Here is a 21689-nt window from a genome sequence, read left to right as displayed (position 1 = left end):
CAAGAAATCTGGACATTGCTTTTACAGTCTGGCTGATTGGTAGATAGAGCCCATGAGGTATATGCATTGCTGTCAGAGGAGGTATCAGTGGAATATGAGGCAGTAAAAAAGGTTATTTTGAGTGCATGTGAGTTGGTTCCTGAGGCGTACAGGCAGAAATTTCTGAATGTAAGGAAACAACCTGGTCAGACTTAAGAGTTTGAGAGAGTAAAACTGTTTTTATCCCCAGGCTGTTCATTACTTCCTTAAACAGCTGTGACATGAAATTCAAACCCTGATCCAACTTTGTTTCTTTTGGTAACCCATATTTTGTAAAATATTTGGTTGACTCCTCTACAATTCTCTTTGCTATAATATTTCATAAAAGTTTCGCTTCCGAAAACCTTGGTAGACACATCCATGATTGTCAGTAAGTACTGATTTCCACTTTTGGTCTTAGGAAGATGCCCTACACAATCAATCAGGACCCTGGTAAAAAGTTCCTCAAATCAGAATTAAAGGTGCAGGTTTAATCACTGCTTGAGGTTTTCCTGTCACCTGATGTATGTGACATATTCTACAAAATTTGACCACATCTTTATGCAGTCCAGGCCAATAAAAATGTTTTTGTATTTTCACCTGGAGTTTTCCTAAATGTCCAGTGATTGGAATTTCATGAGCTACACTATTTTATTTCTGTATCTAGATGGTTTAATTATTTGATGTACTTACCACACCTGCTGGGATATGAGAAAGTGCTGGCTATAATAACAAGATAGATTATTATATTCTGGGGAAAGTAAATTCTAAAGACAAGGGCAAGCAATGGGATTTACAGATCAAAAAGGGAGAAATATATTTAAAGGATGGATGGAACGCTGTTGTGAGGTGTGGCCGTGTGAGATCTTGAAAAGGTGACTTGGAAAAAAGCCTCCATCCACCCTGAAGAAGTTTGCTGTTCCGGTAACCAAAAGTTGTGCTAAAAGCCTTTGGAAGTCCATTGCCCAGTGGGTGCTTGTGGTAAAATTGCTGGATGACTTTATAAATTTGGGATCTATTTGGACTGTAACCTTAAAGAGGCTGTGTAATTGGGAGTCTGGGTCAGTAGAAATTTTGGGAACTGTTGTAACTGTAATCGTGTGCGTGTATATAACTTTTCTTCTTTTGTAAATAAATGTTTTAATTTGATCTTTAAAATCCCTAAAGGTGGTGCTGGATTCATTACTTCTGACAGCAGTGCACAAGCGTTCTCGTAATAAACACAAATTGCAAAATTGTTGTGATAACATAGCCAAGTTTTCCTTGTGGATTTGGTCAGCCTAGCAAATATAACCTGCCATATCATAAACACTGATCGGCTTCTGGGGTCAGCAGGCCCGCCTCTACCCAGCTCCTGCCTTCCTGGAATGAAGATTATACGTAACAGGACTCTTTGAACCAAGGCAGAAATTTCCTGCTTCGAGCGACTGGCTTTGGTGTCTCCATTCTGTAAACTGAGCCTGCTAAAAACCTAGTCTTTATAGCCAGGGAGTGGTGCAGAACAAGTTGCTTATTAAACACAAAGTCCGATATATACTCTATTACTAGGGTTACTCCCAGTCCCATGTGCAAGTGAGTATAGAAATAGAGTTGAGCAAATAAACACGTGGCTGGAAAGCTGGTTTAGGAGGGAGGGCAGCAGATCTGAGGCACTGGGGCTGGTTCTGGGGAAGGTGGGACTAGACTGGCAGGGGGATGGGAAATTGAGGGCAAATTCAGAGCTGGAAATGGGAGATGGAGAATTAGTAAGTGACTCAAAGACAGAAATAGCACAGGTCAAAAAACTTATTCTCATGGAAAAGCCATTTCCATTTTATTTAAAAATAAACAAATCATGTTAAAAATATTACATGCAAGTGTCACAATGTGTCAGTGGCAAAAAGTACTGTTCTCCCTCCTGCAAATTTTCAAAACAGGTGAAATATTATATAATGCATAGAGGTCGTAAAACCTGGAATTTTGTTTCCTACAATTTTCAGCTAGTTTCAAAAATTACTTGTAACTATTGATAGAAAAATATTTCAATTTCTCCAAAATATAAATTCCTTCAGTTGATTGAGTTCTGATTTCCAGTGGTTTACTCTAGAGATGATGATGCCCAAAGCTGGACATCTGTAGGGCACTGTGGATACTTCTGCAGTGCATCCATTATCTGACTGCTATCCAGTAGTAGTTTCACCAGCTGGTACTCTTTCTGTGTTCGGGTAGATGTGGCATCCATTGCTTTAATTAATTCCAATTGGTGCAAGTGCTCAAATGCCTAAGAACACAGAAAATAAACAATGTGACCATCAACAAACCAGTATTTAGTTATTTTCCTTGCTGTTAATTCTCAAAGTGGAATGAGAAGCAGGCTGACAATGAAGGATAGTGGGAGGGACAAATACTCTGATTATATCAATAGACAGAAATTTTATCCAAAATGTCTGCTGACCAGCACTTGGATACACAGCACAACTCCATTAGCAATTATTGTCACTGATTTAGAATTTTCCCTCTTTTCATTTTTCACAATCACAATGGTTACAGCACAGGAGGCCATTTGGCCCCTCATGTCTGTGCTGGCACTGTGAAGGGGCAATTTACCTGGTGCCATTCTCTGGCCTTCTCCCTGGAGCCCTACACATACTTCCTTTTCAGATGATCCAATGCCCTGAAATGCCTTAATTGAACCTACCTACACCACAGACACTGGCAGTGAATCCCAGTCACTCACTGCATGACCTCCTTGCTTTTGTACTCCATGCCCCTATTAAAGCCTAGGATACTGTATGCTTTATTAACTGCTCTCTCAACCTGTCCTGCTACCTTCAAAGACTTATGCACATTATACACCCAGGTCCCTCTGCTCCTGCACCCCCTTTAGAATTGTACCCTTTATTTTATATTGTGTGTCTCCATGTTCTTCCTACCAAAATGAATCATTTCACATTTCTCCACGTTGAACTTCATCTGCCACTTGTCTGTCCATTCCTCCAACCTGTCCATGTCCTTTTGAAGTTCTACACTATCCTCCTCATGCTTCCAAGTTCTGTATCATAAATAAATTTTGAATTTGAGCCCTATACACCAAGGTCTAGGTCATTGATGTATATCAGAAAGAGCAAGGATCCTGAACACCAAACCCTGCAGAACTTCCCTACAAACCTTCCGCCGGTCTGAAAAAATCCATTAATTGCAATTCTCTGTTGCATCATTCAGCCAATTTTGTATCCATGCTGCATCCTGTCCCTTTGATTCCATGAGCGAGAACTTTGCTCAAGTATGTTGTGCAGCAATATTTCAAATACCTTTTGGAAGTCAATGTACACAACATCAGCATTATCCTTGTCAACCTTCTCTTACCTCATTAAAAATCTTCAGTGAGTTAGTTAAAGACAATTAGCCCTTAACAAATCCATGCTGGCAATCTTTAATAACCAGCTTCGCCCAAGTGACTAATAGTTTTGTTCTGAATTATTGTTTCTAGAAGCTTCCCTACCACAGAGGTTAAACTGACTGGCCTTAGATGCATCTTTCTTGACACCCCTTTTTGAACAGAGGTACAAACATTTGCAATTCTACTGTCCTCTGGTGCCACCCCTGAGCCAAAGGAAGACTGGAAAATTATGGCTAGCGCCACTCTTACTTCCCTCAGCATTCTTGGATGCATCGCATCCAGTCCTGCTGCCTCATCAACTTTTATGTTCATACAGCCTATCCAATACTTACTCATCAATTTTAGACCTTTCTAGGGTCTGAACTAGCTCCTCTTTCACCATGGAGGTTTTAACTGAGAAATTGAGAAGAAGTATTTGTCATGATCCTGTTGAAAGACAAGTGGAAGAGGGGATTGATGATTCAGCCATTTGAGGGACATGGAGTATGTGAATCAACTTCTATCGATTGTGTCTCAGCATGCATCTTTTGAAAATACAGTCCCCATCCCATTTGAGGATGTTTTTATGCCAACCTGATTTGTCTAACCTATGTGGTTGACAGAAAATGCGTCAATCGTCCTAGTGCAAAACAAAACTGGTTGTTAGAGTTTGGAATGTTCATGTCTCGATTAGTATGTTTTTTTTAAGTGTTATACTGACCAAAATTACAGTTTATGCCTTTTGATCAAAGCTATAAAGAATTGTACACTTCAAAATGTAATGAAACAAGGCCCAGGATTCATTGCAACTTCTAGCTTTTAGAAAAAAATCAACTGTGATAACAGCTGGAGTAGCTAGATCATAGAATCTTAGAATGGTTACAGCACAGCAGGTCAGTTGACAAAGCCCATATCTGCTCTCTGCAAGAGATTGGAGGGATTACAGCTTAGATTCACCAAAATGATACCTGGACTCGAAAGGTTAAATCAGGAGGAGACATTACACAAACTAGGGTTGTATTCCATGGAATTTGGAAGGTCTTAAGCCATGCAGAGTTGAAACGTTAACTCTGTTTCTCTCTCCACAGATGCTGCCAGACCTGAGTTTTTCCAACGTTTTCTGTTTTTATTTCAGATAGATAGCTAGATAGATAGACTTACATTTATATAGCACTCATTAATATAGCACTTTTCACAACCACCAGATGTCTCAAAGCTTTACAGCCAATGAAGTACTTATTGAAGTGTAGTCACTGTTGTAATGTAGGAAAAGCAGCAGCCAATAGGCACACAGCAAACCCCCGCAAACAACAATGTAATAATCAACAGTTAATCTGTTCATGTGATGCTGACCAAGGGATGAATATGGATCTACTTTTCTTCAAAATAGTGCCATCGGTCTTTGATATCCACCGAAGGCAGATGGGGCCCCAGTTTAATATCTCATCTGAAAGACAGCACCTCCGACAGATAAATACAAATTTTGTCAAGAGTCTGGACGTTTAACTAGTTTTTTGTCATAAAATATGCAAGTCAAATTTCCTCCACCAATGAAGGTTGATGTAATTGTAATAATGTTGAGTGAATAGGGTGGCAGAGATATGCACTCTACTGAGTGCCCTCTTCACTTGTTGGGGACTGTTTTCGTCCAAGCTGAAAAGGCAGGTTTACATCTGATGAGCTCATTATTATTCAAGGAATAAACACTATTTCCTTGAAATCTGCTTGTTATAATTTCAGCATCTGTAATCAAATAAAATAGCTTGCTAACTCCAAATCATGTTGCAAAACAAAGTCCATGTTTAGAATTCAAGTTTCATAGCACCATTATGACTTACTCTTTCCTTGAGGCTGTTTGTGTGGTGGCATGCCCACTGGAGTTAGACAGTGCAGGGTATGGACTATCATCTTGTTCATCTATAGATCAATGCTGACTTATTTTAATTCACCCGATAGCTTTTCTAAAATGTTTCCATTCAAATTTAGTGAATCCTCATTTTAGCAAAGATAGCTTTTGAATAATTTGTATCAAATAACTGCTCCTACCATTCTGCCACACTTAACCAATTAAATCATCTCCTGCAGCCCTCCCATAAATCCCATCCCTCACAGAAACAATCTCTTCAGCCCTTCTTACCTTTTTTGTTTTGTTTTCACTAGCCCCGCTGCCACCAAGCGTTGGCAGCTGCACATGCATCTCTCACTCCAGTCCCCCATGCTCCACATGCTTCTGCTTGCACTAGGCACCACCCACAAAATAAACCCACCAGACATGCCCCTCAATCTGACCAATCAAAACAGTTTAGGCAAAAAAAAAAGCTGACTACAATTATTGTAGATTAGAGAGTAGTTAATTACTGGATCCGCTACTTCTGCTTGGAGATTTGATCATTGTGCTCATCTTGTGCTGAATAAAATAATCTGGCCCATCAAGCACTGCAAATTTCTGCAGGCTGCAGGAAAGTCAGCCAGAGATCTTGGTTACAATCTAGTAATGCTCACTAGGAATGAGCTTTGTTGATCAGATTGGAACAGAATTTATTTGCACAAATCATATACACAGCCTACAAATCTTCCATGAAAGTGTATCAATGCACAAGATTCCACCTTCAGAGAGGAGGGGTGAGTAATCTGGAAGGGGCAGAGCAGAGAAAACTAGATTAGGAAAAGTAGAAGAAAATACTATGTTTACAGCTTGCAAGTTTCCTTACCTTCAAGACCACTGGTTTCTCAAGGTTATGCATTGAGTGAGTCCTCTGAATGAACTTCTGGAATTCTGTAATGCAATAACAAGTACTGAATGTCTGATGGATTTATTTACACTAGACATCTCTCAAAATAGTTAAACTAATTAGCAGTCAGACATCTCCCAGTATTAAGAAAGTGTAATTCTTCATATCTGGTTTATGTGCATCCTGTCATGCATCATCATTGCATCATCTTCCTCAATTCTTGAATATATAACACTAGACATAACCTTTCAGTAATGGGATTTAATAAACAAAAAAGCCTCCAGACTATACACTTCAGTTTCCTGAAGGGTGGATTCCATATATATGGGTAAAATGATTGTGGGATTCAACAATCTGAGCGATCCTATAGTCTTGTATACACAATATGGGTGAAATTCATTCAAAACAGTTATTCAAGGGATAAGGTGTTCCCAGCAGAATTTCTCCTCCATAGGATTGCCAAAAGGTGATTTTGCCAGGATGAATAGCAGGTTGCCTGGAAGGCATTGATACAGAAGGAAACAAATACCAACCTTGTACTGTTCTATCAATTTTCTTTTGTCACTTTTGAAACATTTTTTGGGTCAGCCATGCGGACGACACAAGCCAAATCACACTTATGAAGAGTCTGCAAGCTAAACTATTCAGAAATCCATGAGCTGAGTTTTCATTTACTTGATGAGAAAGTGCATAAAGGCTCCCTGCAGGAGCACGCACACACAAACAGAAAAGCAAGAGTCAAATTAGCAGTGCTGCCAGAATTTAACCAAAAATTATTTTCCAGCTAACCAGAATAAAGCAGACAAACTTCTGATCTTGTCTAAATAGAACTACAGTACCTGAAGTGAAGTGTTTTGTCACTTCTTAACAATTAAGAGTACACAGACTTAAACACAGCTATCTGCTTCTGAACTCCAGCTTCCTGTGTGAAAAACAGAAGGTTCCTTTATTTCTTATTCTACACCAGAGGGCAATACATCTGGGACTTGGCACACCCTACTATCAGGTTTTTTTTATATTACACTTCTTAACTAAAATGTCCTTTTACAAAAAAAGCATAAATGTTAAACACAAACATCACAGTACCTGTTACAGGATGTCTGAGCAGAGCAAGAACTCCAACCTCCAGTGACAAGGCGCTATCCTGGAATCTGCTGCACTCATTTGACTTGTAATAATTATTAAAATTTTGACTTCTCTCCCTTTGGAACCATACTTCACCCAAATGTAACTTTGACCATATATATTAAATTGTAAAGCTTGATCACAAAAATAGATTGCAATAGTACACTATAATCTTAAAAGGATTTTGCTGAAAATATAACTAGATAATTCGTATTTTGTATTTTTGTAAGGAAAAGAAAGGACTCTGGCCACCAGATGTGCTTTTGTCCATTTTACAATTTAGATTTAGGAACCAAGATAACTATTAAATTAAAAACTCACCATTGTAAACCATTTCAAAGTTAAAAGGCTCTCCTTCGTAAATGGAATTTAAGTGCTTCATGGCAATAATCAGGCAGAATTCCAGCACAGACAGACCTACATGCAAAACAGGACTGGGTATTAAAGTTACAATTCACAACAAAGACCATTTCAAGAGAAAACATTTCATCAAAATCCAAAAGGTGATGATCAGGTTCACTGAGACATGTCTCTGCAGAGTGTGCGTGGTGGTTTGCCCACACACTGCCTCAGCTGGAGGAAGGATGAGAGCATCTGTGCAAAATGAGAGGGGAGCAAACAAGGAAGAGCAAAACAGTATAGTTCCCTGAAATTTTAAATTACAGCCTTTGGTCTATTTAACAATTAAACTGTCAATTAATCTGTTCATTGAGGTTTTCCCTGCAGGAACCACAAATTTCTGAACTAAACAACCAGCATTTTCTGAGGAAGCAATTAGAAAAGAAAGGAGGATGGCAATGGGAAATTTTAATGTGGTGGTGAAATCCAAGAGCATTCAGAATATGCAAAAGGAGGAGAAACAAAAAAGTTAGATTCAACATTTTAAAGCATGTTTCCTTGTTTCCCTCACCCAAATCATTATTGAAGGAATTATTTATCGGACAGGATTTCACAAGTGACAAGGATTACCACCCCACTGTTGCAAAAGTCACCGTGAAACCCGTCCCCACTCCAGCAGACTACCCCACAGTTAGTTAACACTCAGAAAATCTTAAGAGACTTGGGGCAGGAGGGAGTACTGTCTCAGGGTTGCCAGCTATAGTGACTGGCTGGTAGCTCTCTGGTCCCAGCAGTGCCATCAAGAGCAATGGCTATTGCTGGGACTACAACAGTCTCCAGCAAAGAGGAGGCAGATAATGGAGTTGGGGGGATTCTTGGCAGGGCTGGGGGTTGGGATGTGGGGGTGCTCCGATTCGAAAATGGAGCCACTGAAGGAGGCAGCCCTCTTTCCAATCCAAGGCTCAAGCAACCAAGCTGGTGGACTTCCCATCCTTTGCAGACCTCTTCTCACCAGCTGAAAAATGGACCTTAAGTAGCAATTGTTGCGAAGTTGAGCAGATCAGCCAAGGCCTTGCTCACCACCTGTTAAATCACAGCCAGGTTAAGGGCAGCAGGAAAGGCACCCACAGAATTTTACAGTCCACACCCCTGTCTGCAATCCTGCCTGCAGGGAACTGTAGAATTCTGCCCATGAAGTAGTTGTGACTGATGAAATACATTAAAACTGTACTCCAGGGCATACCAGAAAATTTAATTTTCCAGTTTAAATAGAGAAGATATGTAGTTTGCCACCTTAAGCGAGTTGCTTTCCAGACATTACTCCAACAAAGGCATGCGTTAGATTTCTGCTATCCATTCCCCTGTGCCACCTAATATCTGTCTTCAAGCATTATGTTTGAAATCAAATAGCCAGAGGGCATTTGACACATTCAGTCTACGTTTAGATACAGTATGGTCATAGATCCTGGTGATGAAAAAAAGGGGAAAAGGGAGGAATTTTGATGTGTAGTCACAGCCAATTTGCACACAGCAAGGTTTCATAAATAGTGACATGGGATTATTTTTTTAAAAAAAGGTGTTACAACCCCCAGACTAGACTCCCATATTTTGTTGTGAGCCAGTTAGGGACCAGTAACTTTTGTTTTAAAGTAGGCTAAATTAGAAATCCCAGTTACTAAGAAAACAAAAGGCACAAGATTCCATAGTTTTAAACAGAAGAACTTTTACTATATGAAGTCAGCAAAGCAAAGCAAAGCAATCAATCAGTCAGTCAACACTATCTATCTTAACTCTAACATCCAGAATTAAGATGAGGTAAACCTGAGTTATTATGCAAACTTGATCATACACATCACAAACTGCACATCAAATGGCAGACACAACCAAGACAGGTCCCCTGAATTTTCTCAACCACCCACATCAGTTAGTCACAAAAATTCTTTAAGACTCAGTCTTCGACCTGTGGGATTTCAGCTCCTCTCTTTTGAAGATCTAGCCTCTGATTTCTCTCAAAAGTCACACCAACTCAGGCTGCCCTAACGACTACTCGCTTCCCAGTTGCTCAAGCTTTTCTCCCGAGACAGTTTTCCACTGGATTCACGAGCCTACACCCAGCATATAGTTCTGGCACAATTCTAGCTTTCTAATTTCTTTGAGCAGAACCCACCCCACTGCTCGTGGGCTTTTTTTCCCCGCACCCCCTCCCTCCCCCAACTCTCAGTTTCCTGGAGTCAATGGCTGTGGTTTACATCAGCTTCACTAGGCTGATAACTGCCCTGGGCTTCTCTTAATCCCAATCTCCCAGCAACACAAAGCTAGCAATCTTCTGCTGCCTCCCCCAGCTCTGGACTCATCTGATCAGCCACTGCTCACCATAGGCCGTTAATACCTTAGCAGCACAGAGCTAATGGCAGCACTTCAGCTGTGTGGAGCCAACCCTCCTGTTTGTTTGCTCCCTATAGGCTGCTGTTCACTCTGCCCCTTGAACTGATCGGTGTGACCTTTTAGTATCTCCCACAGGGCTCCACCCCTGAGGCAGGATCAAATGCATCAACCCTTGGTACATTCTATACCTTAAATGTTACATTCCCCAGTCAACCAAAGGTCATACCCACAGGAGCTAACTTACAAAAATCGAAAAATATAGATTCCCTCACAAAAGGGATCTTGGTTTAACGTCTCATCCAAAAGATGATACCTTCAACATTACTGCAATCACTCAGTACTGCAGTGAAGTATCAGTCCAGATAATGCTCCCAAGCCTCAAGTGGAGCTTCAACACACAAAAACAAAAATACCTGGAAAAACACAGCAGGTCTGGCAGCATCTGTGGGGAGGAACGCAGTTAACGTTTCAAGTCTGAATGACCCTTCAACAGAATGACCCTTCTGTTGAAGAGTCATTCGGACTCGAAACATTAACTGTGCTCCTCTCCGCAGATGCTGCCAGACTTGCTTCCAGGTATTTTTGTTTTGGATTTCCAGCATCTGCAGTTTTGTGCTTTTATCTTCAACACACAATCTCTGTTTCAGGAGGTAAAGACTGTTACAACTGAGCCAAGTCTAGCGTCCAAATGTTTGAAAGTCAATTTCAAAATGTTTGAAAAGTTGGTGAAAACAGGGAAGTGCATTTAAGCAAAAAAGGTATAGGCAAAGGATTTAAAAGTGTTCTTAGAACTAGATTCAGTGATAGAATTACTAATTGATGTTTCTATGGTAATGTGATGATTATAGGATATTCAGTAGAAAGGGGTTGTGTATATTCAGAAATTGTAGAATGATCAAAGGATTAACAGATATATTACTTGTAGGGATTCTGACTTCCCTGAAAAGACATGAATCATGAATTTTCACTGTCATATTGGCTATAAACTGTGGCAAGACAAAAGGCTATGATATTAAATGAAAACATTAGCTTGATGCAAAAGAAACAGGTAGTGTCAGCATTAAAATTTTGGGCTTCACAATCAAAAAAAATAGGTACACTGACTAGAGGTTGGCCCAGAGATCAACAATATTAGAATGTCCCCAATCATGGGTGGCTCAGGCTAAACAGTTTCATTTTTGAAACTTTCCTGAAAGTAACTCAATATGTCCAATGCATATGTCCATGTTCAAATGCAGCAAGGCCTGGACAATATCTAGGCTTGGGCTGACAAGTGGCAAGTAACATTCGTGCCACACTAGTGTCAGGCAATGACCATCTCCAACAAGAGAGAATCCGACCATCGCCCCTGGACATTCAATGGCATTACCATCACTGAATCCCCCACAATCAATATCCTGGGGCTTACCATTGACCAGAAACTGAACTGGACTAGCCACATAAATATTGTGGCTCCAAGAGCAGGTCAGAGGCTAGGAATCCTGCGACATGTAACTCACCTCCTGACTCCCCAAAGCCCGTTCACCATCTACAAGGCACAAGTCAGGAATGTGATGGAATACTCCCCACTTGTCTGGATGAGTGCAGCTCCCAAAACAGAAGAAGCTTGACACCGTCCAGGACAAAGCAGCCTGTTTGATTGGCAAGACATCCACAAACATTCACTCCCTCCACCACCAATGTACAATAGTAGCAGTGTGTACCATCTACAAGATGCACTGCAGGAATTCACCAAGGCTCCTTCGACAGCACCTTCCAAACCCACAACCTCTACCATTTAGAAGGACAAGGGTAGCAGATAAATGGGACATCACCATCTGGAAGTTCCCCTCCAAGCCACTCACCATCCTGACTTGGAAATATATTGCCGTCACTGGGTCAAAATCCTGGAACTCCCTTCCTAACACCAAGTGTACCTACACCACATGCACTGCCGCAGTTCAAGAAGGCAGCTCACCACCACCTTCTCAAGGGCCATTAGGATTGGGCAATTAATGCTGGCCCAGCCAGTGAAGCCCCTATCCTACAAATGAATAAAAGGCTAAACAAGACCCCATCTGGAAAACTACAAGCACTTTCTTAGCAAACTGGAAGAGGTAGCCAGCCAGAACCCTTTCCATGTTGTATCCAATTCCCAGCCTTGCTTTCCGCTAGCACAGCGAATAGACCTGTGCAAATCAGTTTATGGTATTTGCAAATGGCCGCAATGTACAGCATTATCTTTTCACATCTCCATTATCTATAATAAAACAACTCAGTTCTGCCTACCATGCAGTACATTTGCTTTAGAATCCGTCGTGCACAGTCTGCTGGCTGCTAAAAGGTCTGTTGATCGAATATTTGGGTTGGAGACAGTCACCTGACTAAGTGCCAACATCTGAAAATAAACAAAAAGTAAAATATTGACTAGACAAGTTATTATTTGTAGTTCAAACAGATTAATTGGATTATGCAGTCACTGTTACTATGACAAATATTTTTATTGTTTGCAAAAATTATGGTAAAGGGCTTTTTATGTAATTAGTGACATTTCACATTTGTGTGGAATTCTATTAACCATCACTTCATTGAACAGTAGCTCCATTTGAATTATATGAAAAGTCTGAAGGATGACTGGAATGTGACAAAATGCACACAGTTCAGTTGAGTATAATTTAAATGATTAACTTTCAAAACAAATTAGTTAGCTTTAGTGTGTAATAGCAAGGTCAGGAGGATAGGATAGCCAGGAACCAGCTTGCCAGTGGGAGGGGGGGTGGGGGGGGGAAGCTCACATCCTAGCTCTGCTGCAGAGGGAATGGGTACTGTCCAAGATGCAGCCTACAAAAATTGATGGCCGAGCACACCAACTTCCAAATGCTCTGGCTTGCCAGCGAGCTTTGTTAAAGAGCATAGAGGAACTCAGCTCCAACTCAGATGGGGTTTTTGAAAACGGACATTAAAACCTTGCAGTCAGTTTTATGATCAGCTTTAAAAGCACTGCAGCAGAGCCTCTGGTGACAGCTTCAATGAAAGCTCTATCGCAGTCAACTTGACTAAGTTCCAGCATCTCCAAGCATAAAGGAGAATGAGGATAGAAGCTTCTAAAAGTTCATCAGTCCTCTACTTGGTCTGAGCAGTGGGAATGTTGCACTGGCACTATGGCAGGGGCACATGCAGCCATCTCTCAAGATGACACAATGCCTGCTTCTCTACCAGACCCTTAAGTATTGCCCATGTTGGTTCCAAGCTGCCAGCTTAACCAGAGTGTTCTGGTCAGCAATGAGATGCTGCAGTCAGACTGTCTATAGCCAGAGGTGCTAGAGGTCATTTTAAGAGTTTCAGTGGATGTTGAGCAGCCTTCTACACTCAATGCTGTAAAAACTGGGGAAATACCTCCAATGCACCAGAATAGACAAACAAGCACAAAAGACAGTCAGTCATTAAGAATTTCCATGAGGATTTTTAGTTTTCAAACTTAACTGTTCAATTAACAATTGATTAGTGATGAACCACTTTCTTGTTGTGCACAAACTTTTTATAATGGCATTGACCTCAACATGCCTACTGCTATCCAGGTCCAGTTTTTAGGCTTTTAAACAGAATATGCAGTGAGGGATCAGTAAGAATGAAAAAAAATACAATGTGCAATTTAACCAACATGATTAACCAACTGGTTAAACAACACTGCTGGGCTGTGCAATTAGATTGGAGTAGAATATTGTCAGTGTTTCGCCCATGCCTGTCAAACATAAGAACTATAAGGATGTCCTATTGCAAACAAATTCCAATATGCAGCACTAGTAATTACAGAAAATTAGTAAATTGCTAGGTTAAACCATTATAAAATATGACTGAGTTAATGAGCTCTTACCAGTAGCAGATGCAGAGAGCGGAAATCCTTACTGGAATTGAAGTGCTTCTGTAAAATATCTTTCACAGTCTTATCTTTGCACAGAGACTGGTAGGGTAAACAATATTTCAGATGGGTGTTAAATAGCTGCAATTTGTGACAAATTGCAAAACAGACAACAGACAAAGGAACAATATGATGTACCTTACTTAGAATGCTACACAAGGGACTCTCATGATAATGCAGATTGCAATGTCAGAAAGTGGCAATTATTAAAAATAATGAGTTGAGGGGATCACATGACAACACAAATGGGATGCTTTTCCAAACATTTTGTTGATGTGTAAATAATTTTTGCTGGTCATGTGTATATTTGGGGACACCTCAAACCTTGATTCTTGCCAGCTTGAACATTTTTTTTTGAAGATTTATTCATTCATGGGATGCGACTGTCACTGGCAAGGTCAATATTTGCTCCCAAACCCTAACTGCCCGTGAGAATTGAACCACTGTTGTCTGTAAGATGAAGGTACTCCCACGGCACTTTAGGCTGCACTTTCAAGAATTTTGACCCACTAATGTTGGAAGTGCAGAAATGTATTTCAAAGTCAGCACGGTGTGAGACTTGGGAGGGGAACTTGGAAGTGACGGTGCTTCCATGCACCTGCTGTCTTCGTCATTCTGGGTGATAGAGATTGCAGGTTTGGAAGGTGCTATTGACGAAATCTTGGTGAGTTTCTGCATTGCACCTTGTACAGACTGCAGCCACATTGTGCCGGTGGTGGAGGCAGTGAATGTTTAAAGTTGGTTGATGCAGAGCCAGGAGAGAGAAATCATGGGCCTGGTGCTTCTCCTGTTTCTGGCCCCCTAATCCCACCCCAACACCCCTTTAATCCTCCCTCTCATATCCTTCAGATACCCACAATTGGGAACCATTGAAACAGTCAACCCCACCGTGACTTATAGGTTCAGAAAACTTTTTGGCTTTTGTACTCTATGGTTCTATTTAAAGCCCAACGAAAGCTCACGTATCAGTATAATACACTTTACAACCACAGTTTGGTTGTTCATATTGTGCAACCAGCTCCACTTCTTTGAAGCTGGCCCTATGTAATATCCAGACAGCAACACCCAAAAGACTTCAACTTTAAAACACCACAGACAACAATCCTATGTACAAATGGTAACAGCTTGAACTAACAGTGATGATATGTTCTGCTGGCACATGACTTCTGTTTTCACTTCCAAGTTTAAAAATGGCAAAACCTTCCGGTAAATTAGCACCAACCAATGCACCTGCAATAATGTGCTATTTCTATCCACAGGTGGGCTTTGTTAACAGAAAAATTACATCTTGCACTGAGTGATAAATATTTTCTCATTTGAAATTGAAACTAACCACACTTACACTGCCCAGCGTGGAACATATAATAGGACCGCAAAGTACTGCGGATGCTGGAAATCTGAAATAAACAGAAAATGCTGGAAATACTCAACAGGCCAGACAGCATCCTTAGAGGGAGAAATGGAGTCAACACTTCAGGTCCAGATCTGCACTAGTTCTGAGGAAGGGTCACTGACCTGTTTCTCTCTACATGGATGACACCAGATGGGCTGAGCATTTCCAACGCTGCCTGTTTCTATTGGAGCAAAAAAGAAACCTTTTGCCAGCTCCCTTCAAAAAGTAATCAGACTTCTTGTGAGCCCAGCAACTGCCTGAGATCTGGTTTGGCACAATACTAAATATTAATTTTTTAAAAAGTCATGAAGAAAACAAACAATATCATCAAAACGATCAATTTATCATTTAAAAAGAGTAATTAATAAAAATGACATTAAAAAAGTGCCAAGCAGCAGAGCTAACTAATAAAACCTTTTCTGCCCTTTCACTTAAGAAGCAGAGTTAGAGAAAGACAGACGAAGCCCCAAGGGAAGGGGCAGGGGCCAAGTTAAGGAGTTGGGTTTAATTAACACCAACCTTGCGTTCAGCATGGTGGCACACATTGAGCTGGCCCCGACGACATTCATGCAAAATTGTGTCTCTCTCTCTCTCGCATGCACGTGCACACCCATCCACCCTCTATCTCTCTCATGTGTGCACACACCCACCCGACTCTATCTCTCGTACACGTGCATATACACACGCTTCTCAATCTCTCCCTCGCGCATGCATGCACGCACACCTCCACACACACGCTCAGATACATGCGCACAAGCAACCACAACCGCCCCTCCACTCATGCATACACACACCCTCAAACATAACCACACTGACCCCACCCCCGTCGCTCATGCACTGACCTCTGCTCACGCACTAACCCCACATCCCCCACTCATACAATGCCCCTGCCCACCTCCTCCCCCATCCCACAATACCCCTGCCACCCTCACTCTTTGTGGATTTAGTGAACAAGTCCAACTTCCCAAGTTTCGCTCCTAACTTTGCCTCCTCGCCCCTCATAATATCCTGCTGAACCTACGATTGTCCTTTTCTATTACTTGCATATCCTTTTTATTTGGGGCTGTTCAAAGCTGCACAGTCCATGTTCTCCTACTGTCTTTAACAAGTGGCACTTACTCACTAAACCCCCAGCCTGGGATGTTTGGAAATTTTCTCAATGAGATGATCTTCAGTACGGCTGTGAAGGTGACAAGACACACTTTCTCTAGGCCCTTTCTAACACTCCAGCTGCCCAGGTTTTGCTGTTGCTACAGCTGCTGTTTCTCCTGGCCTCCCTGGCCCGTTCGACCACCTTGTTGCTTCGAATTGTTTAGTGGACAGTCGCCTCCATAGTGGGGGGCAACAGTGCTGCGAAGGGTGGAATACATCACCCAGAAATCAGCCTGCCTGTAAAATGGAAAAAAAAACAGCCATGTGGACTTGGGCTCTCCCTCCATTAACCTTTATATTACAGAACTTTGACCCCACAGTGGTGCTGACCACCCATTTATCTGCAAAGGCATTAAGGCAGGCAGGCAGGCAGCCACTTGAAATAGGTGGCAGTGCAGCCAAGCCCCCCAAAAGGCATGGGCCTCAGAGATTAGCACCATGCATCCCCCTCTCCCGGGTCCTCGGTAGATGGTGCCTCGATCAAGAAAGATGGTTTGTGCTGGATGGTGCCAAGCTTCCTGTGTGTTGTTGGAGCTACACTCATCCAGGCAAGACATGTATTCCATCACACTCCTGACTTACGCCTTGTAGATGGTGGACAAGTTTTGGAAAGTCAGGTGCCATTTGCCACAGAATTCCCAGTCTCTGACCTGCTCCTATATGGCTGGTCAAGTTTTTGTGTTGATAATGGGGGCGATTCAACAATGGTAATGTTGTTGAATGTCAAGGGGTGTTGGTTAGATTCTCCCTTGTTGAAGATACTCATTCTTGACACTTATGCGATGCAAATATTACTTGCCACTTGTCAGCCTAAGTGTGAATATCATCCAAGTCATGCTGCATGCACAAGAACACAAGAAATAGGAGCAGAAATAGACCATATGGCCCACTGACCCTGTTCCGCCATCCACTATGATCCTGGCTCATCCTGGGCTTCAACTCCACTTTCCCACCTGCTCTCCATATCCATTCATTTCTCGAGACACCAAAGATTTGTCTATCCTAGCATTAAATGTATTAACCCTCTGGGGTAGAGAATTCCAAAAGTTCACAACCCTTGAGTGAAGAAATTTCTCCTCATCTCAGTCCTAGATGATTGGCCCCTTATGCTGAGACTGTGTCCTCGTATAGCAGAGTCCCCGACCAGTGGAAACAATCTCTCAGCATCCACCCTATTAAGCCGCTTTTGAATTTTGTAGGTTTCAGCGAGATTGCCTCTCATTCTTCTAAACTCCAAGGAATATAAGCGCAATTTACTTAGCCTCTCATCATAGGACAACCTCATCCCAGGAATGAATTTATGAACCTTCGCTGTATTGGAGGCAGTACAAGTATATCCTCTCTCAGACATGGAGACCAAAACTCCATACACAATATTCCAGATGTGGTTTCATCAAAATCCTGTACAATTGCAACAAGATTTCTTTATTCTTATACTCTAACCCCCTTGCAATAAAGGCCAATATGATATTTACCTTCCTAATTACTTGCTGCTCCATTATACACCATCTGCCATCTTGTTGCCGACTCACAACCTGTCCAAATCTCTTTGCAGCCTCTGTATCCTCCCCACAACTTACCTTCCCATCTAGCTTGGTATCTGCAGCAAACTTTGATACATAACTTAGATGAAGAGACAGAGTAATTAATATAGGTTGTAAATAGCTGAGGCACCAGCACTGATCCACTATTCACTGTCAGAAAAACTTAAAAAACCCCATTTATGCCCACTCGCTACTCATGCTAAAATATTACCCCCAATTCCATGAGCCCTTATTTTGCCTACTAACCTTTTTTGTGTGGCACTTTATTGAATGCCTTTTGGAAATTCAGGTATACTGGATCTACTTTGTCTATCCTATTAGATACATCCTCAAAAAACTAATACATTTCTCAAACAGGATTTCCCTTTAGTAAACCCATGACTTGTGCAGGCACAGACTGCTTCAATATCTGAAGATTTGCAAATGGAATTAAACACGGTGCATCAGTGAACATATCCACTTCTGAGCTTATGATCAAGGGAACGTCACTGATGAAACAGCTGAAGATGGTTGCTGCCCTGAAGAAGAACACCTGGGGCTGAGAAGATTTGGCCTTGAATAAACAGCATCTTCCTTTGTGCCACGTATGATGCCAGTGAAGAGTATTCCCCAATTCCCATCGACTTCAATTTTGTTAGGGCTCCTTGATGCCATACTCAATCAAATGCTGCCTTAATGTCAATGACAATCACTCTCACTTCACCCCTCAGAGTCAGCTCTTTTTGTCCATGTTTGGACCAAGGCTGTATTGAGGTTTGGTTATAAGTGGACCTGGTGGAACCCAAGCATCAGCAAACAGGTTATTGATGAGTAAGTTCCACTTAGCAGCAGAGCTAACTACATATCACTGTCAACGTTTAAGAGTAGGCCAATGGAGAAGTTACTAGATTTGTCCTTTTTGTGGACAGGTTATACCTGGGCAACTTTCCACTTCTTTCAGTAGATTCCAGTGTTATACCTGTACTGGAATAGCTTGGTTAGTTCTGAAGCCAATCTTCAGCAATTAGGATGATGTCGAGGTCCACAGCCTTTGTTGCAGTCAGGCTGTTCCACTGTTTCTTGATATCATGTGCAGTGTATTGGCTGAAGACCAGTATCAGTGATGGTGGGGATCTCAGCAGGAGGCAAAGCCAAATCATCCACTCTGCGCTTCTAGTTGAAAATAGTTGTGAAAGTTTCAACATGGTCTTTTGCACTCGTGTGCTGGGCTGTGCCACCCTTGAGGATCTCACTGAGTGCATGTTATGGGAAGAAAGCGTGCACGCCATACAACAAGTCCACCAGCATGCTTTTCTCAATAGCTTAGTTTATAACTCATTTAATTCTGTCACTATGATTGAGGGCATCTATTTAGCAGTCTTCATTTCTTCCCTCCCACCCCACAAAGTAATACCTCTCCTCCAGGCTTTCCTCTGCTCTAGCCTGGAACCTACATCTTTTTCCAATTTATTTTCCATCCGCTTCCTAAGATTATCTAATTCACAAGATCCTCTTGCTCCCTTAATAGCTTGCCCACTAAAATCCTAACCACCTATCTTCCCTGCCTTGGTCCCATGCTAGGTATCAACATGAATAGTTCAGTTTGCTCAGGTATTGTTCCCCTTCTCATGCCATGCTTAACTGATTTATCTTGAAAACCATCACCCCATCTCCAATTTTCTTTTCTTCTCTCAAGTCCTTGAACGTGCCATCTAAATCTGTGCCCAGCTTTCTCACAAATCATTTGAATCTCACCAATCAGGTTTCCACCTCTCCCTAAGCATCTAAACAGCCGCAAACAAAATTAAAAATCTTTTGTTATTGTAACCATGGTTCATTCACCCCTCTTCAACCTCTCCGCAGCCACATACCATTTCCTCCAACACATGTCCTCCATTGTCCAGAGTGGTTGGGCTATCCCATGTGGTTTCACTCTTGCCTATTCAATCATAACCACAGAATCTCCAGCAATTGCCTCCCTTCCTGCATTGTTATCTTTGGAGTCTTCCAAGGATCTACCCTTGGTCCTCATTTTCCTTAAATGCATGCTGCATTTGATACCATTTGGTACCATTAACCGAAAAGATGAGGTCAGCTTCCACATGTGTGTGGATAGTATAGGGCCTTAACTCTGTGTTACCTCTTAATCCTTGCACTGCAATTGTGTCATCCAATATCCAGTCTTTGATGAGCTGCAATCTCCTTCAATTAAAATACTGGGAAAACTGAACACCACATCTTCTGTCCTTGCCTCAAAAACTGCATACTTCCCTCTGATTCCACCTCCTATAAAGGGTCACTGTCTCAGATTGAACCAAACTGCTTGGAGCCTCAGCATCTTATTTATCTTGAGCTGAGCTTCCAACTGTACATCCTCAATCACAAAGACTGCCTGCTTCCACTTCCATAACATCATTTATCTCCACCCCCATCTCATGCAGCGACTTTACAAACTCCCGATTATTACAATGGTTCCTGCCCAGCCTCCCATCCTCTACTTTCTAAACCTCACCTCATTCAAAAGTCTGCTTCCCATATTCTCTCTCACACCATTAACCTCATCCTGGTTCGCCTTCATTGGCTTTCTGTAACATTACCACAAATTTGTAATTCTCATGGGCCATATTTAAATAACTTTAATCCCTATATCTATTACTTAATTCAGCTCTACCACCCTTCCCCTTGAAGCCTCACTTCCTCCTTCAATTGGTTTCTCATGCATCTTCCTTACTTTCACTGAGCTTGGTGCTTTATAACTTCCTCCCTGAACATATCTGCCTCATCACGTTCACCTCTTCCTGTAAAATCCTACTGAAAACTGATCAAGTTTTAGGCCACCTTTCCCAATACCTCCTCCTTTCACTCACTGTCCATTTTTGTCTAATGGCACTTCAAGGAGCTGCATCTGGATGTTTTGCTATGTTAATGGTGTCATATCAAGTGTTAGCTGTGGTTCTGTTGATAGCACACTTTCTCTAAGTCACAAAGTTCTTGGCTCAAGTTGCACTCCAGAACTTGAACACAAAAATCAAGGTTATCACTCCAGTGCAGTACTGACGTGTGCTGAACTGTCAGAGGTGCCATCTTTCGGATGAGATGGCCCCATCTGCCTGCTGTGGTCAATGTAAAAGATCAAATGGTACTATTTTGAAGAGCAGAAGGGGCTATCCCCAGTGCCCTGGCCAATATTTATCCCTCAATCACCATCAAAAAATTAGATCTGGTCATTATCACATTGCTATTTGTGGGAGTTTGCTGTGGGCAAAATTGGCTGTCAGGTTTGCTGCATTTACAACAGTGACTACACTTCAAAAGTACTTAATTGACTATGAAGCGCTTTGAACTGTCCAGTGGATGTGAAAAGTGCTTATTAAATGCCAGTCTCTCTTTCCTTTTTGTTGCGACTCTTAAACATGTTAAAGGGCAAGATATTTGCCTAACCAAAAGGAACTAAGGATTGGAATGAACTTACTATTTGTCTTTCCTACTATAGGCCAAGACTAGAAATGTAACTTCAAAAACAGAAAATTTAACTGGGAGAGTTTGATGTATTATATTTACAAGTTAATCAAACATTATTCCCTGAACTGAGTCACAAGACCATATATAGGATTATGAAAGAGGTGAGATATTCAGATAATTTTATCCATCCAGAGATGACCCCCCATTTTAACAAATAGTTAACTGATGCCGATTTATCATTCTTACCTTTATATTACAGCATAGAAATCCTGCACTGCAAATATTGGAGATATTAAATTGTGGA

The 21689-nt window shown here is 41.5% G+C and overlaps 1 protein-coding gene across 5 annotated transcripts in view; it reads right to left on the bottom strand.

Annotated features, from left to right (window-relative positions):
* Positions 1-1806: 1806 nt before the first annotated feature.
* Positions 1807-21689, bottom strand: part of orc4 (origin recognition complex, subunit 4) — an 80064-nt gene continuing 60181 nt past the window's right edge. For 4 of the 5 annotated variants that reach the window (XM_041201630.1, XM_041201631.1, XM_041201633.1 and 1 more), the window contains 5 exons: positions 13811-13897; positions 12226-12334; positions 7555-7650; positions 6088-6152; positions 1807-2278 (listed from right to left, as the gene is read on the bottom strand). In XM_041201630.1, coding sequence (XP_041057564.1) covers positions 2096-2278; positions 6088-6152; positions 7555-7650; positions 12226-12334; positions 13811-13897 — 540 coding nt within the window. In that variant the 3' untranslated portion in view covers positions 1807-2095. Of the gene's footprint in view, positions 2279-3729; positions 3824-6087; positions 6153-7554; positions 7651-12225; positions 12335-13810; positions 13898-21689 lie in introns of all 5 variants that reach the window. The other variant, XM_041201632.1, reaches the window with a different exon arrangement.

Source organism: Carcharodon carcharias, chromosome 12 (assembly GCF_017639515.1).
Source record: "Carcharodon carcharias isolate sCarCar2 chromosome 12, sCarCar2.pri, whole genome shotgun sequence".
Taxonomy (NCBI): Eukaryota; Metazoa; Chordata; class Chondrichthyes; order Lamniformes; family Lamnidae; genus Carcharodon; species Carcharodon carcharias.
This window is presented reverse-complemented; position numbering and strand designations above follow the sequence as displayed.